Genomic DNA, 16524 nt, shown 5'->3' with positions numbered 1-16524 from the left:
ACACACACACACACACACACACACCCCTCTTAGCTGAGTATTTTCTCCTTCCCCAAACTAATTAAGCTAAAGCCCTAGAAGTGGAATTGTGGGGTTAACAGGCAATTGTTCCTAAGCGTGCACCCCATATTAAGACCATCCACTTACAAGGGCCGCCATAAACAGCATCATGTTTATTATTCCCTCTCATCAAATAGGTGATTCTCACTGGGGCCTCCCAGCTGCCAGGTAAAATTAGACGGGACAGGAAAGCAGCATCACCTGTGGACAGACAAGGAAATGAGCTGACTGACTTAGCCAGCTGCTTTATTCAGCGCATCTGGGGACCACACCCAAACGCACCCAGTCCTGCCACGGGGGCCAGACAGGTCGCTGCGGAGCTGGCTGTGTCCAGCGGTTCTCAATACCTCCAGGGCCATGCCTGGTGGAGTTCAGGGGGCCACTGAGTGCCAAGGATCAACTTGAGAGCCTCCCTCATGGCAGGGATGTGCTCCAGTTCTGAGCTCCACCCTAATGCTCCCAGTCCCTTTCTGACTTTAGACCACAAATTCGCCCAGATTAGTTGCTCCCAAGCAGTGCTCAGGCAGATTAAACAAACAAAATTAAAAAGCTTATGCTGTATTCATGAGACTCTCTGCAGACAGTCTCTTGCCCGTGCGCCTGGCTGTCTTCCCCAGGGCCCTCGGGGGGGATGGGCTCCAGCTTCCCTCCCCACCCTGAGCAGAGCTCCCTCGGCTGAAGACCTCCAGAGCCTACCCACAGCCATGCTCCAGGCCCCTCTCCACACGTTCGGACAAGCCTCATGCATGAAGGAACCGGCAGAGGAACCCAGGTGTGTGGAACCCGAGGCTCAGACCTCCAAGCTTGCTCGGATTGGGACTGGGCCTCTTCTGCCCAGATTTCCCATTTTCCAGTAGCTAGGCTGTCACACCCAGGGACTGCCCCCGGTGCTGTGTAATCCCACCAATGGCCAACATCCAGAGACTGAAAACCAAGCTCCCGGAAGCACACAGCCAGGCCTTCTTCTCCCTCTGGGAGAACCTGGCAAGCTACCGAGAGTTTCCTGCCCACATGGGAGAGCCTGGCGAATTCCCCATTGTGTATTCATATGCCAAAACCAGTAACAATGATGGGTCTCATTCCCCTGACTCTGAAAGAGCCTCCAATGTGGCATCATTGGGAAGTACGAGTAAAGAGAGGCTTCTAAAATCTCAGGGCTAGGACGAATGGAGATGTTACTGAGAGCACCAGAGAAATTCGATGATCAACGGGATGGTGATGATGATGATGATGATGATGATGATGATGATGATGGTGATGATGATGATGATGGTGATGATAGTGCTGTATTCATGGGCTGGAGCGACAGCACAATGGCTAGGGCATTTGCCTTGCATGCGGCCAACCCAGGTTCAATTCCTCCGTTCCTCTCAGGAAGCCCAACAAGCTACTGAGAGTATCCCGCCCACACAGCAGAGCCTGGCAAGCTACTCATGGCATATTCCATATGCCAACAACAGTAACAAGTCTCACAATGGAGACGTTACTGGTGCCCGCTCGAGCAAATCAGTGAACAACAGGATGACAGTGCTACAGTGCTACAGTGCATGCTGTATTCACAAATGTAAAAAAAAAAACAGGATGCAAAATTATGCTCTTGATATGATCAAAATAACATCAAAATTAGTCTCATGAATTAAGTTTTTAGGTTACAGAATTCTTAAATTATATTCTTCTACATTCCTGACTCCTTTTTTTAATAACTGAGTAGGTAGCATTTAATGATAAAGGTTATGTGCTTTGGAGGGGCTCCATGGCCTAAGGGCATGACTTGCACAAGTGTGGCCACTGAGTTTGATCCAAGAGCCATGGCTGGTCTGGGTGACTGCAGCTGGGACCCCAGGCACAGCAACCAAGTATTCAATCTCCTGCACGCACCACCAGCAACCAAACACAGAAACCAAGGAACCAAGTGTGTGCAACTCCTACCCCACCCTCACTCTCCCCCCTCTTCCAACTCAGCACAGAAACCAACGGGGAAATGAACCTTTGGGCAGGGGAGAATGAGCCGTAACCAGCTTGGCTCAGGGCTGACTCTTGGTGGTGTTATGAGGACCAAACGCGGTGCCGGGAATTAAACCAAGTCAGTCCATACAAGGCAAGTGCCTTACCTGCTGTATTGTTTCTCCAGCCCCGACTTTTTTTCTTTTCTGTGGAGTGTGGAGGTTTAGGGCCACACCCAGTGGTGCTCAGGTTCAGAGGCAGGGTTCAGGGTTCACTCAATTCCTGGCACCATATGGTGTGCCAGGAATTGAACCTGCACTGGCCATATGCAAAATGAGCACCCCACCCATGGTACTATCTTCTCCAATCCCCTAATTTTTTTTTCTTTTTGGGGTCACACCCTGTGATGCACAGGGGTTACTCCTGGCTCATGCACTCAGAAATTACTCCTAGCAGTGCTGGGGCGGTCATATGGGATGCCGGGGATCGAACCCGGGTTGGCCGAGTGCAAGGCAAACACCCTACCCGCTATACTATTGCTCTGGCCCCTCCAGCCCCCTAATTTTTAATTGGAATAACCACTATGATGCCAATTTACAGATAAAGAGACAGTGGGCTAAAAAATACCTAGTAAACCTGGCCACAGTCATGGTAGTGGTTGGGCTTCAAGCCCCTGGTGGTGACTCACTCAAAGCCATGATCAGAGCTGCTCATGTGCCGGGGACAGGAGAACCACGTGAGGTTCTCCATCGACACACACTCAGACGAAGCGCATTCTGCTGGAGACTACCCTTTCGAGGAGGAGCCCAACATACTGATCCTGACATGAGCATATTTTTGAGAGAGCATACACTGAGCTCAACCAGAAAAAAAAAATCTTTTCCAGCCATTTACATACTACTGATGCTGAATGCTTAATTCTCTTATTCAAAGACACTTCTCATGCAAAAAAAAAAAATATTCTTTTCTTCTCAATAGCTTCTGCAAAGCTTCTTTTCTTCTCCCAGGCAAGTCCTGAGCTGCTCCTGCAGGCACACCCCAACTGGTGTCAGCCTCCTGAAGCTCAAGTGAAGCTTAATCAACCTTCTCATCTCATTAGCAGGGAGGATTTTCTCCCCAAAGCTTCCATTAGCAAACACTTCTAGTCACACAGGGAACAGGTGTGTGGAGGCAAAGCCCCTGGGGACTGTCCAGCAAACAGTTCCCCCGAGCCCCCCCCTTCACCCCACACACACACACTGCCAGCCACCCAGACTTCCAGGTCACTGGGTCAGCACCACACCTTAGCTCTGACCACTCCTGGTCCCATGCCCCCTTTAGAATCTCAAAATGCTGGACTCCCTGCACAGTTTAACTTTCTAAAATTTGGCAAACGCTGCTCATTTAATACTTAAGAATGCTCAGCACCCTTTAATTACATTCCTAATTCTTCATGTCTTTTTATGTGGGATCATCAGATATTTGTTGGTTAATGAACCCTTTGCCACCATCTGTAATCTGTTATCTGTTTATCTATCTTAATGCTTAATGCAAGGAAAGTACTTATCTGATATCATAAATGTAGCCCTTGCATAATGGATTTTATATCCCTAACTTTTCATTTCATCTCTGGGTTTTTACTAAGTCTCCTATAATGAATAGATGGGTGGTTGTTTTTTTTTTTTTCTTGCAATGAGCTAGTGACAGTTTGTTGTGCGTTTAGTCTGACAATTGATGTATTTATATCACCCTCCATTTCCTTCAAAAATTATATTGATGTGGTTCCTTCCTTAAATCATATGCATGATTTCAGTAGCAACATTTTATTTCCCTTTATATCTGACTACAAGAGAATCTTACATTTCTTACTCTGAATGTTTTTGACACTATTATTTGCTTTCTCTTATAACACTACTATTTGTCTTCAGGGGCCCAAGAAAAAATACTGGGTTTAAGGCCCTTGCTTCACTAGTATTCTGGTCAGACCCCTGGCACCAATTATGGTCCCCCAAGCACCACCAGGAGTGACACCTAAGTGCAGAGCCAGGAGTAAGCCCTGAGCAGTACTGGGTGTGGCAAATAAAACTAAATAACATTTAAAAACTTTCATCTCTGCCTCTTCATAACTTCTATTCATTTGGTAAACTGTATAAACTCCCTTCAAGTGGAATTAAGAGGCGTGGCAGTTTTCTTTGAATCTGTCAGAAATGCTTCACCTGCCACGTGCTAGTCTCCAAACACTACGAATTCATCACCCCGTTTAAAAACTATTATCATCCATTCCCCTCTCAAAAGCCTCGCTCTCTTTCTCTCTCTCTTATTCGCTCTTTGTTTTTTTAAGCCAAAGGGATCTCTGGGAAAGATGCTGCAGATCTTCAAGATTAAAGATGTAAAGATTTAAGGATTCTGCAGATCTCCTTCATTAAGGAGACTGTTCAGAGGTCTGAAAAAGCACCTGTCACCACCGGGCAGAGGCAGCTTAGCCCGGGAAGTCGCATTCCTGCCTCAAATCCTCTTCTTCTGAGCCAACCACCTGTCTGAGGAGACAACTCCCTTCCTTCTAGGAAACGGGAAGTCTTATTGTGTGAGTGACACTGCCAAGTCCTGACTTGGGGGCTCCTCAGACCCCAGCTGCCTCCCGAATGTCCATCACACCCAAGAAAAAGTTCTTTCCCCCTTCCCTTGGGCCCTTGGGCCAACGTGTACTGCATGCGCTTTTGAAACACCCTCCTCTCTCCCGTCCATGCTGGCCACAGCTCGTGAGTGGCAAGGAACAGACATGCCCATTTCTAAGTCGCTCCCCATTCCCTGATGCTTTATCTTTCCAAAACCTATTAATTTTTTCTGACATACATTTGCTTATTTGGGCAACAGATGGAATGCCGCTCACAAATGGGCACCTGGGATCTTCACCGTGACACTCTCTCAGTCTGACCAAAGCTCGAAGTTTCTTCCTAACACTGACGTGTTTCACCTTTCAAAACTACAGGATACTCCTTAGGCAAGATCCTCTCTCTTTTCACCGTGATAGCATCAATCCTTTCCAGTGCTGCTGTTCCAGGTCCGTTCTGACCAGGCCCACTTACTACTACCTGACTTCTGAAATGGCGTTTATGCTGCTGATGTCCTCATCAATCTGCTTTGGAAACCTTCTTCAGTTTCCTGAGGTATCCTTTTCATTTTTCTTTGTTTCCTTCGGACTTGCTCTCCTCAGGAAACACCATCGCTTGCCAAACCCTCGTTTCCCCCAAACTACTCCCATTTAAATGTTTAAAATTTTCTCCCATTTTATTTTTATAACATAAAAAAAAAAAAGCTAAATGTAGGACTTTGCGAGCTAATTGCAAGGTTTCCTTCAGAGCTGGCTCTGGAGCTACAAGTGTGACAAAGCCCTGTTTTTTGGGGTTTTTTTTTTTTTTGAAGCCATGTCCAATTAGCTTAATGACTCCTGGGGAACACTGCTCGAATTCAAGGCCAATGCCAAAGGAAAAAATGTTCCAAAGACAACGGCGCACTTCACATACTCCCTGACCTCACCTCACTGGACCTCAGTATAACCTGGAGCAATTTTTAAAGCAATTAAATCAAACGCACCTTAGGTTAGCCTTGCTCTATGCCAACAGATACCCGTTCCTTACGAACAATGCACCCCGGGTTAGCACGTCTCCTCCATCAAGTTCTTCTTTCCTTCCCACAGTCCACCAGCACCCAGGTGCCCTAGGCCCATTCCAGGGTAAGCGACATGGCGGCTCTCCTGCCTCGCAGCCTCTCTCCAGGGCAACTACCAGCCTGGTCTTCACACTGCACTATTTGTCACACTTCACAGTCAGGCTCGGGCCCTGGTGAATTCACCGCAGTCTGATGTCACAGTGACTCATGGAAAGGAGAGACCAGTTTTCTTTCTGGAGAGAGCCTGGGAGTGGATTGTGTAAAATCCTATGCCTCCTTCTGGTCTTCCTACCCTTCCTAATACCTTACAAACCTGCAGAGCTCCTCTGACACCAGACGCCACTTCCTGCCCACAAGAGCCCTTCCCTGGAGTAAGAAAAGGGGGCGAATTATTCGGAGCAATGCTTTAACCTTTCACCTTCCACAATACAGAACAGCAATACTGTGTAGGAACAAAGAGGGCTGTCCTCTTTGAAACCCAGACAGACATGCTGGAGTTCAGGGTCAGAGAGCAAGAAACGAGAATTTCAATTTTCTTCTTAGAAGAAGAACTGTAGTAATTTTACTATCACTTTTGCCTCCAGAATCTGTATCCGGGGACCTGGGAGATAGCTCAAAGGGCTGAAGAACACCGCACATAGAACCCCACTCCCAGCACTGAAGGCCTGAACAGCACCGCATCTATCAGGCACCGCGTGGAAGATCAAAAGGAAATAACACAGGGACTCAGACAGAGAATGCAGCGGGCAGGTCCCTGCTTTGCACATGGGCAGCCAGGGTCAGTTCCCACACTACTCACAGTCTCCAGAGAACAACCAGAAGTGATTCCTAGGGGCTGGAGCAATAGCACAGCGGGTAGGGCGTTTGCCTTGCACGTGGCCGACCCAGGTTCGATTCCCAGCATCTCCTATGGTTCTCCAAGCAGCTCCAGGAGGTATTCCTGAGTGCATGAGCCAGGAGCAACCCCTGTGCATCGCCGGGTGTGATCCAAAAGCAAAAACAAAACAAACAAACAAACAAACAAACAAAAACAGGGGCTGGAGCGATAGCACAGCGGGTAGGGCGTTTGCCTTGCACGCGGCCAACCCAGGTTCAAATCCCAGCATCCCATATGGTCCCCTGAGCACTGCCAGGAGTGATTCCTGAGTGCAGAGCCAGGAGTAACCCCTGTGCATCGCCAGGTGTGACTCCCCTCCAAAAAAAAAAAAAAGAAAGAAGTGATTCCTGAGCACCATCTGATATGTAATGAACTGAATAAATAGTAAATAACCAAATAAAGATACATATTTAAAGATACAGACAGATTAACAACGCTTGATAATCAAAATATATTTCAAATATATATTCCCCCATTAGAGGGGAAAAGATTTTTCATCACTAATATCTTCAAAGGCAAGTCCAGTGGTGCCGAAGTGATCTATCGTTTGTATTGTGTTTTAATAAAACAAGCCTCTGCACAGGCCCATTGAAATACCTATACTGGGCAAGTTGTCCAAAGAGAAAAGAAGCAGAATGACAGTGCCAGTGTGTCTGTCAAAGGCAGATCACGTGAATAAGATCAGCTGAGCACACCCCCAGCACTGGGGTCTCTGGAATACCTCCCATCCAATACAGGAAGCCTGGCATCAAAGCTGACAGCACAGCCCAGAGCTCTTGCAAGAATCATGGAATGGCTCCTCCAACGCTAAGTAGCAGGCACAGAGGCTAAGAGCACAGGGGGCGGGGGGGGGGGGGGGGGGGTGCCAACTCTGAAACCACCTCTCACTGGCTGACGGCTTGGGAGAATGACTTAGTCCTGTCTGATCTGTAACAGTGGAAGCCCGTGCTATTCCTCAAATATGAAGTAATGAAAAGTAAGCTCCACCAACCGAGGAGGCATTTACTAAAGTCAAGAATAGACGGGAAGCTGTTTCGAGATGGTTTTTGTTTGTGTTTTGGCCACAGCCAGCAGTGCTTACGGGTTACTCCCGGCTCTTGTTTAGGGAACCATGTGGTACAAGGGATCAAACCCGGGTGCCTGCATGTGAATCATATCCTCCAGCCCTTGGAGCCATTTCCTGGCTCCCGGGAGATAGTCCTTAAGGATGTTTTTTAAGACAAATGAGTAAGCAGAACAGAGCTAAGAGATGTCCCAGTAGATACCCATTTTCACCACATCACCGTCACAACTGCATTATCAACACACCCTGTTTGGGGGTAATACTGGTGCATTTTTTTTTTCCAACTTCACATCACAGTCACAGCTCACTTAAAAAATAAAATACTGGCGGGGCCGGAGCGATAGCACAGCGGGTAGGGCGTTTGCCTTGCACGCGGCCGACCCGGGTTCGATCCCCGGCATACCATATGGTCCCCCAAGCACCGCCAGGAGTAATTCCTGAGTGCAAAGCCAGGAGTAACCCCTGAGCATCGCTGGGTGTGACCCAAAAAGCAAATAAATAAATAAATAAATAAATAAATAAATAAATAAATAAAATAAAATAAAATACTGGCATAAAATCTTCCAAGGTTATGAGTCCCTATCTTTGGAAAGTTAACAGTGCAGAAACCAGGATGCACCTACTCTGTCTTAAGCATTACAGCATCTCTGAAGCCAGGGCACTTCAGTAGCCAACAATAGCTCACAATAGCTCACAATAGCTCCAGGTGCGTGGAGGTGGATGTGGTGGAGGTGGGCGGAGGTCATTCGCAGTACCTGGGGGAACCCAGCCACAGCCACTTCTGGGTTTGTCACATCCATCCAATTCTGCGCACTACTGACTGCTGAGGGTCAACCTACTGGCTCTGTAAGAGGTCTTTGAAAAGATTATATTAAAACCACTTACGCTGCAATAGAAACTTACTGTGCACACAAAAAAAGGCAAGGAAAGCCCATAAAGTTGGTAACAGTGTAGCAAATACCCGTCATTGGAAGAATGACAATTCCCTATTTTCTTGCAAAGCTGGAAGCAAGCACTTTAAGGAACTTAGAGAATAAGATACACGGAGCTGAAAATGTAATACATTTTGCTTCTAAGATAGAGGCCAAAGGGGCATCCGTTCATACACAAGCTATGCAAGCAGAGGCGAGAGAGCATGCCGATTGCTTTGGAATAGCCGGAACTACCCAGGGACTGAGAGTCAGAGAGAGATCCCAGCCCTCGGGGAGTTCACAGACCACTGGGAATTGGCCCTGAAAGAGGTGAAATACATGTACATATGAACAGCATATGCATATATAGTGCACGGACCCAAAACACGTCTTGTTTGTAGTCTGCTCTATGTGTATATGAAGTTTATGGTATCAATTTACAAAGGCTGCAGCTCACAAGCCACAGAAAACACATCTTGTTCAAATCTCAGAAGTTCAAGCACCTCCGTGCACCCACATACGCACCCCAACATTTGACCTGGAAAGCTACAGGAAACAGCTGGGATGTGTGATGTGTGTTGTGTGAAATCTGTTCAAGAATCACATGCGAATTCAGTCTTCCCCAACTGGCCTTGTGACAAGCGTGTCGCTCTCTCCCCCTAATGGTTTCCATCACTGGACCCATTGACCCTTCCAGAGCAGAAGTTAAAAAATGTTTTCTACAGCTCAGCCATGGTGATATCACACAGCACAGTGTCTGTATATAATGGAGATGGCATAGCATTTGGAACGGTCAGATCAAGTTTTAGGAAAGGACAGGAGAGAGAGGGAGAGAGAGACAGAGGAGAGAGAGAAAGAAGGAAGGAGAGAGAGAGAGAGAGAGAGAGAGAGAGAGAGAGAGAGAGCGAGAGAGAGCAGGCAGATAGGGTACTTGCCTTGCATGTGGCCAACCCAAGTTCAACCCCTGACACCACAAAGGTCCCTCTAGACCTACCAAGAGTGAATCCTGAGCACAGAGCTAGGAGTAAGCCCTGAGCAGTGCCCAATGTGGCCCCAAAACCAAAAAATATTCTAGGCTGGGTTGTGGTTCAAGTGACAGAGCCCTGCATACACGAGGCTCTGGGTTCAAATTCCAATATATAGCATATATGAGGCTCAGGGCTCATTCTCCAGTATCATGAAAGGAAAAGAAAATCGGAAGATTTCAAGGTACCCAGAGTCTAAAGGGAAATCGATCCTGCATGCCCGGGGACCTGGGAAGCTGCTCATTGGAGAATCTGTGGGAACGTGACGGGAGCAACTGGGCGGATGGCAGGACAGAGCACTTCTCCTCGGGGAGTGCAGGCCCCCCATTCAGTACCCCACAGTGAAGAAAGGGGGAAACAGGGGCTGGCGGGGGTGGGGGTAGAGAGATAATACAGCATAGGGCCCTTGCCTTGCATGCACCTGAGCTGAGTTTTATCCCCAGAATCACACACAGGGTCTGCTGGGCAGACCAGGAGTAAGCCCCAAGCACCTCTGGGTGTAGCTCAAAAACCAAAAAGGAAAAAGGAAGGGATAAATAGGAAAGACTCCAGGAAAGTTCCTGGAGTGGAGCACAGGCCAAGGAGAGTTGGGGCCAGAGGGTCTTAAGGGAGCCAAGCATTATAAAGCCACCCAGAGCAAAACTACAAAAAAAAGATGGATGTTTCTAGAAAATCAACTTGTCCCTGTACACACAACCCCACCATCCTGTGCAGGAAGGAAGGTCTCCTTCTGGGGAGGGAAAGGAGAGCCGGGACACTCCTCAAGGTGGAAGGAAGGCACTTCCAAGGTCAAGATTTCAATCCACATCTCCCAGACAGCTTTTCCATCAGCCCCTAGGTCAGAGAAAACGCCCAAGTTCACTAGTCAGGGAACCAGAGGCTTCTGGGGTAAGGAGGGGTGGGGCTGGGAGACAATCATTACCTGGTTTCTCTGCCTTTCATTCACTCCCGAGGGAAGTCGGCTACAATCAGACAGTGCAGGCTCAAGAATGTGGAGGTAGCACAGGGGTTAGAATGACCCTGATCTGGGGCACCACAAGGCACCCAGACATCTCCTGGTGGCCTCAAAGCAATGCCCAGGTGGGCCTGGGACCTCAAAGCTGGAGCAGCATCACCACATCCGTGGGCCCCAGTGTTGAACCAACCAGCCCAGCTGACCAGAACTCTGAGCAGGAGTGAAGAAGCCCCTTGAACTCCCCCACCACCCACCCCATCCCCAAAAGAATGAAAATCAAACACAGACGCAGGCACCAGCAGGAAGAGAGAAGGAAGGAGTCAGAGCAGAGAACAGTCCCAGCTATGAATGCGGAACTTGGACTGGGAGCTAATTCGAAGGGGCTGGAGAGGACACTTGGCATGTGAGAAAAGAAAGCTAAACCTGTACGGTGGCAGAAGCCTGAGGACTAGAAGATTCCATGGCAGGAGGATGACCCTGGTGCAGGACAGAGGTTGCGCATGCTCGGGATGGCAGCTACGGGGACTAGTACACACAGACCAGGGGTTCTCAACTGGGCTTTCCAAATTCGAGGATTTTGCCCTCAGAGGACACTGATACCTAGTGGAGACGCTGTTTATGTCACTTGTGGAGGAGACAGAGGGAGGGGTGTGCGACGGGCACCTGAGTCAGTGTGTTGCTAAACAGCCACTGAGAGTAGGGCAGCTCCCCACAGCAAACAGACACCTAGCGGAGTCTCTACCGGAGATAAATTTCACCCTTGCCACAACGTCAGACACCCCAACATCCTATCTGACACGTGCCGACATCCCCCTGGGCGCCATCACCCAGTCACAAACACCCTCTTACAACCGACACGGGTGCACCCCGCTGTCCGAAACTCAAGCATTCCTAGGCAAGAAAGAGCAAGGGGACAGTGGCACAAAGCAAAGATTTCAATCAGCTTAGAAACTGAGGGGTGAGGGTAGGGACCACACTCGGTGGTCCTCAGGATTTATTCCTGGCTCTGGCTCAGTGATCACTGCTGGAGGAGCCGGCGGTGACGGGGATCATAACTGGGTCAGCCACATGAGAGGCAAATACTAACTAGAGGCAAGTGCTCTAGCCACGGTACTAATGCTATAGCCCCTCAATTTATAATGTAATATAGAAAGTGTTTATTATTATTATGTCTATTAAGGCATACCCGGGCTACCCGAATAACCTGCCAAATTTTACCAAATAAAACCAACACTCCAAAACACTAAAGAAAAGCTGTTGAATATGATCAATGCACAGTTTTCATAAAACAGATCCGAGGGGAGGAGCTTGGGAGGTACCCTGCTCTCTGCTTGGGGTGCCAACGGTCACTAGAAGGCTATAGGGCAGCAAATGCTGCAAACAGATGCTGTGCTCAGCAAAAGCCTGCTCCCCCTGTCTTTCTGTTAGAGAAAAAGGGTATTTACTCGGTATGTCTTTCCTAAGAGCCTAGTAGTGTACCGTGAACGTACGGAAAGAGGGAACACCTGTATTGAGCATCAAGCAAATGCATTTTCAAAGCTCCTGGCTGTTTCTCATCAGTCCTTTCCAAGGGCACTCCTGGCATCCAAGGCAATAGATACACACCCAATGCAGTGAGAGAAAGGTTTGTGAGCACACACACGTGCGCACGTGCACACATACACATACACACACACACAGAGGCACACACGCAGGCACACACGCACACACACGTGTCATAAAGAGATAGGTCATCTTAAAAAACAGATGGCCCAGACATTTCCAAAGTATTTCACAGAGAGAAAGAAAGCAGAAAAGAGAGCAAACAAGAAAACTCCACAACCAAAAATAGATTTGTCCCCAGGGCTGCTTCACAGCTTAAAAAAAAAAAAACAGTTCCAACACTCTGGGTCAAATCCACAGCACAGAGTGTCTCTCTAATTTTTTAATTGCAAAGTGCAATACACACAGAAAAGGAAAATATAAACACAGAGCTTATAGCACAAAAGCACATCTACCACTCAGGTCAAGACAGGGAACCCCCGCCTACGCACCTTCCCACCAGGCTCCCCGCAAAAAGGTCAGTGCCAGATTTCGACAAGTTCCATCATTACTCAGGGCAATTTACTCTGCACACTGATCACTGGCCAGGCCACCAACCATCACAGTGAACAGGTCTGGGGAGGGGAACTAACGGAAACTAGCCCACTGACAGTTCGGGGCTGGGGAGGAAGCCGCAAGGGGTGCAGGACCCTGAGCAGACTCCTGGACACTGCATGCACCATCACGTGGCCAGGTGTGACCCCAGCGGCCTCCAACCCCACCAGCCCAACTCTTACAACTAAGCATTTGAGAGGAAAGACATGCAAGCCCTGACCTACAGGTGCCAGAGAACAGGAGGGGAAGGGACTGGGAGGAAAGAAAGGGGACAGGAGGGTGAGGGGGGAGCGGTGAAAGAAACAAGTTCAAATTCTGAAGGTCCGTCTAGATTCTGATTCCTGGATACAGACAACTCTCGGGAGCCAGCATCTGACTTCCTAGTACACCACCTCCTTGGGAAGCTTCAGGGAACTCCTGTGCTTCCAGCATCACACACAGAATATGGTGCTGACACAGGGTCCCCTCACCTCCCCCAGCCCAGAAAAGGGGAAGGGGGAAAATTGATGACTTGAATGAATAACCGGTTGGTTGATTAGACTGCTGACCGTGGGGAGCAGTCCAATCCCAAGTTCATATCCTCACGTGGTGACTTTAGCAAAACCTATCTCAAAGACCCAGATTTAACACATCCTGCCCTCCCCCACCTCACATCCCCAACACCGGCCAGATTCCCTCAGTCCCCCACCACTCTCCAGTTGTCACAAGGGCTGTCAGGGAAAACAAACCTTGCACCACAGCAGGGAGGCTTCACTGCATCTCTTTGAAGATGAAAAGCAACAAGGTGTGTTTATTTGTACTCTGTGCATGCTCTCACAGGGCAGCCCCCACTCCCGCCTTAGAAAATCTTACCCAAATCCCCTGCTCGCACCATTAGGCAGAACCTGTCCAGGAGAAAAGGTCAGTGCCCACTCCTGGGAGGGCCTAGGGGAACCAAACTTTTCACTCACACAGGCGAATGTCAGGAAAAGGTCAGCTGCAGAGGAGATGAGCTGACCCCTTCGCCCAGGGCCAGGCCACCAGGGGTGATGAATGGGCCTCACCCATCAGGCCCATCCCTGGAGAGAACCTTAAAGCACCACGACAGGGAGATGTGGGCTGGGTCTTTCCCACAGACACATGAAAGGAGAGTAACAGCCAAAATCAATGTTTAAAAAACAAATAATAACAAAATCAATGTTTCAGAGTTCCCTAACACAAACAAAAACAAAGGAAGGGAGAAGGGGGGGTGGGGCAGGAGAGAAAACCATCTGGAGGTGTCCAAGACGGTTCCTGAATTAACAAAGGCCTCTGTGGCTTTCCAAGCCCTACAAAGGCAGGGAACTGGGGTGGGCTCAACTCTGACCCCTGGGTTCTTTAAACACTATCAAAAGGAGAGAGAAACCCAAAGGCCCTTTGGAATCGCTCTTCCTCAAACACCAGAAGATGAGGGTCTCAGGTCCCGCCATGGACCCCAGCAGCTGTGGGCTGAAAACCCAGGGCATCCTACCAGCCTCAGGAAAACCACCCGCTCCTGTTTCGGGTTCCATTTCCGGTCACCATCAAATCCATGCTCAAAGGATGCTGCTGAGCCAAATATAAAAATATCACACACACACACACACACACACACACACACAGAGGCCTTGAGAGTTCTCACTCAACAGATGGAAAGATGATTCAAGGGCACATGAGCTCAAGGACCACAACGAGCGCAAACGGCCACCTATTCCCCACGCTGACCCGTATTCATGATTTTTAGACACTCTTTTACTAAAACGCGCGCACACGTGTATTAAGCAGTCAGGGCAGGCCAGAGAAGAAGACCAACAACAGCAAAGTAACCTGCCAGCTATTTTTACAGAGATGGGGCGTGAGCACTGAAGCAGAGGCTTGGGGCAGGAGGGGAATATGAGCGGGTGGGCACAGTCAATCTCAGCTGCCATGAGGTCACAGACATGAAAGCTTCCAGACTGTCCCAGCAGGGTGTTATCAGGGCACATGCCACGCCTATGTAAACTGAGAGTGGGAATCTAGGCACGTCTTCATGTCTGACATGCCCTGGAAATGTGTCTGTTCCAAGAGCCTCCAAATAACCACTGACACCACTGCACACTGCCAGCACCCCTGTGGAGTACCCCCCACCCCCACCCCAGAAGAGCCAATAGCTGGGGAGAGAAACAGGGCACGCTGACCCAGACTGGTTCAAACCCCAGCGCATCCACCCAGCCAGGGAAGCCACAGCAAACCCACAGATGTGGACAGAGTCTCCGGGAGTGGGGAGGATGATGTCATAAGTCTGAGAGCCGGAGGAAGGCTGTCCAGTGGCTTCTGAGCTTGGCCAGGACCTAGGACCTCAAGAAGGGACAGCTTCCTTTCCAAGAGCACACCTGAGGGCGTGCGGGTGGAGGCAGCTCAGAATGAAGTCCACCAGCTCAACTGTCCCCCGGACACACACACGGTCTAAAGCAAGTTGTTCCAAATATTTGGAGAAATGAGACATGTGGCTGGCACAAACGTCACTCATGCCAGCTTTTGCTGAAGAAAGTTCGCAGGGCCCTGTCACCCACTTTCTTGGGCATCAGCTGCCCAGAAATAAAACATAGGTGGAAGGGTGGAGGTTTCAAGCCCAGGCTGTGTTTGGGGATGGGGCGGGGGGCGGAGGGAATGGGGGGAGTGGGCGGTGCAGCCGACAGCTGTGGCCCAGGGCTGGACGAGGCAAGGGCTCCCGGGATGGAATTCCGAGCGTGCCCACATCAGCAGAAAAGTTCTTGGGAACAGCAAGGGAGAAGTAAGCTGGCACTGCCGGGAGCCTCGGGATGCGCCCGCTACGGGGATGTGCCCGCCAAAGGGGCGCTGGGGTCTGCTCCTGGGAGACCTCCTCCCGGACGCGCGGCGCAAAATAAGAGAGAGGGGTCGGGGGTGGCGGTGGCCGTTAGGACTTCAATGTGTTCTCAGGGCCCGGGGTGGATGGGGGAAAGAAGCAATCCCCAAGTCAGGCCCTGCTTCATCACGCTGGGTTCGGATCAAAACCACACGGGGAGGGAGGGAGGGAGGAGAGATGCGGCGAGGCTGCCTAGGGTGCGCGGCGGAGAAACTGAGGCACGGAGGTGCATGCCAGGGACTGGAGGCGGCGAGGGGGGGGGGGGGTGCTACGATCTCTGCACCGAAGCTCCGGGCGTGCGAGAAGATGGGATCGGAGAGAGAGCGAGCAGGGCAGAGTTTTTCTCCCCGCCCCTCCTCCTTTTACACACACACACACACACACACACACGCAGACACACACGCGCGCGCACACGCACGCACACTCGAGCTACGCCCAGTCGGGACGGCGTGCCGGGCTCCCCCGAGTGCCCGCAGCACACACAAAACCCCGCCGGCGCGCACGCCCACACAATAGCACGCCGCGCACCCCCGCCGCGGCCCCTCGCCGGGGTCCCGGCCAGCCCCGGCGCCGGGGTCCGCCCTCCGCGCACACCCGCGCCGCAGCCGGGCTGGAGGCCGCGCCCCGCGCCAACTTCCCCCGGAGCCCCCCGACTCACCCGCGGCGCTGCTCAGCAGCAGGCACAGCGGCCCCAGCAGCCACATGGCGCGGCCGCCACTCCCGCTGCTGCCCGGCGCCGACGCTGCCCCCGCGGCCCCGCCGCTGCCCCCGCCCCGCGCGGTGCCGGCCCCGCCCCCGGGAGGCCCCGCCCCCTGGATACCACGCCCTCCTGGGGGCCCCGCCTCCGCGAGGCCACGCCCTCCCGGCCGCCCCGTCCCGCCCCACTCCTCGAAGTTTCACAAGCTCAGGGGCTGTGCGCGTCCCCGCTCGGGTTCAGCCCCCCCCATCCCCCAGAGAGTCCCCCTGTCCCCCAAACGCCGTACTTCGCTTCCTTTCCGTCTCTCCTGACCTCCCCGCTGTGCCTGCAGCCCCGTCATCTCTC

General features: G+C 50.8%; 1 protein-coding gene across 2 annotated transcripts in view; it reads right to left on the bottom strand.

Moving 5' to 3' along the window:
• Positions 1 to 16236, bottom strand: part of LDLRAD3 (low density lipoprotein receptor class A domain containing 3) — a 281818-nt gene extending 265582 nt beyond the window's left edge. For both annotated transcript variants that reach the window (XM_055142208.1, XM_055142209.1), the window contains exon 1: positions 16141 to 16236. In XM_055142208.1, coding sequence (XP_054998183.1) covers positions 16141 to 16186 — 46 coding nt within the window. In that variant the 5' untranslated portion in view covers positions 16187 to 16236. The remainder of the gene's footprint in view (positions 1 to 16140) is intronic.
• Positions 16237 to 16524: the final 288 nt, after the last annotated feature.

Source organism: Sorex araneus, chromosome 6, assembly GCF_027595985.1.
Source record: "Sorex araneus isolate mSorAra2 chromosome 6, mSorAra2.pri, whole genome shotgun sequence".
In the NCBI taxonomy this organism is placed as follows: Eukaryota; Metazoa; Chordata; class Mammalia; order Eulipotyphla; family Soricidae; genus Sorex; species Sorex araneus.
The sequence above is the reverse complement of the archived record's forward strand: the minus strand, read 5'-3'. Positions and strand labels throughout refer to the sequence as shown.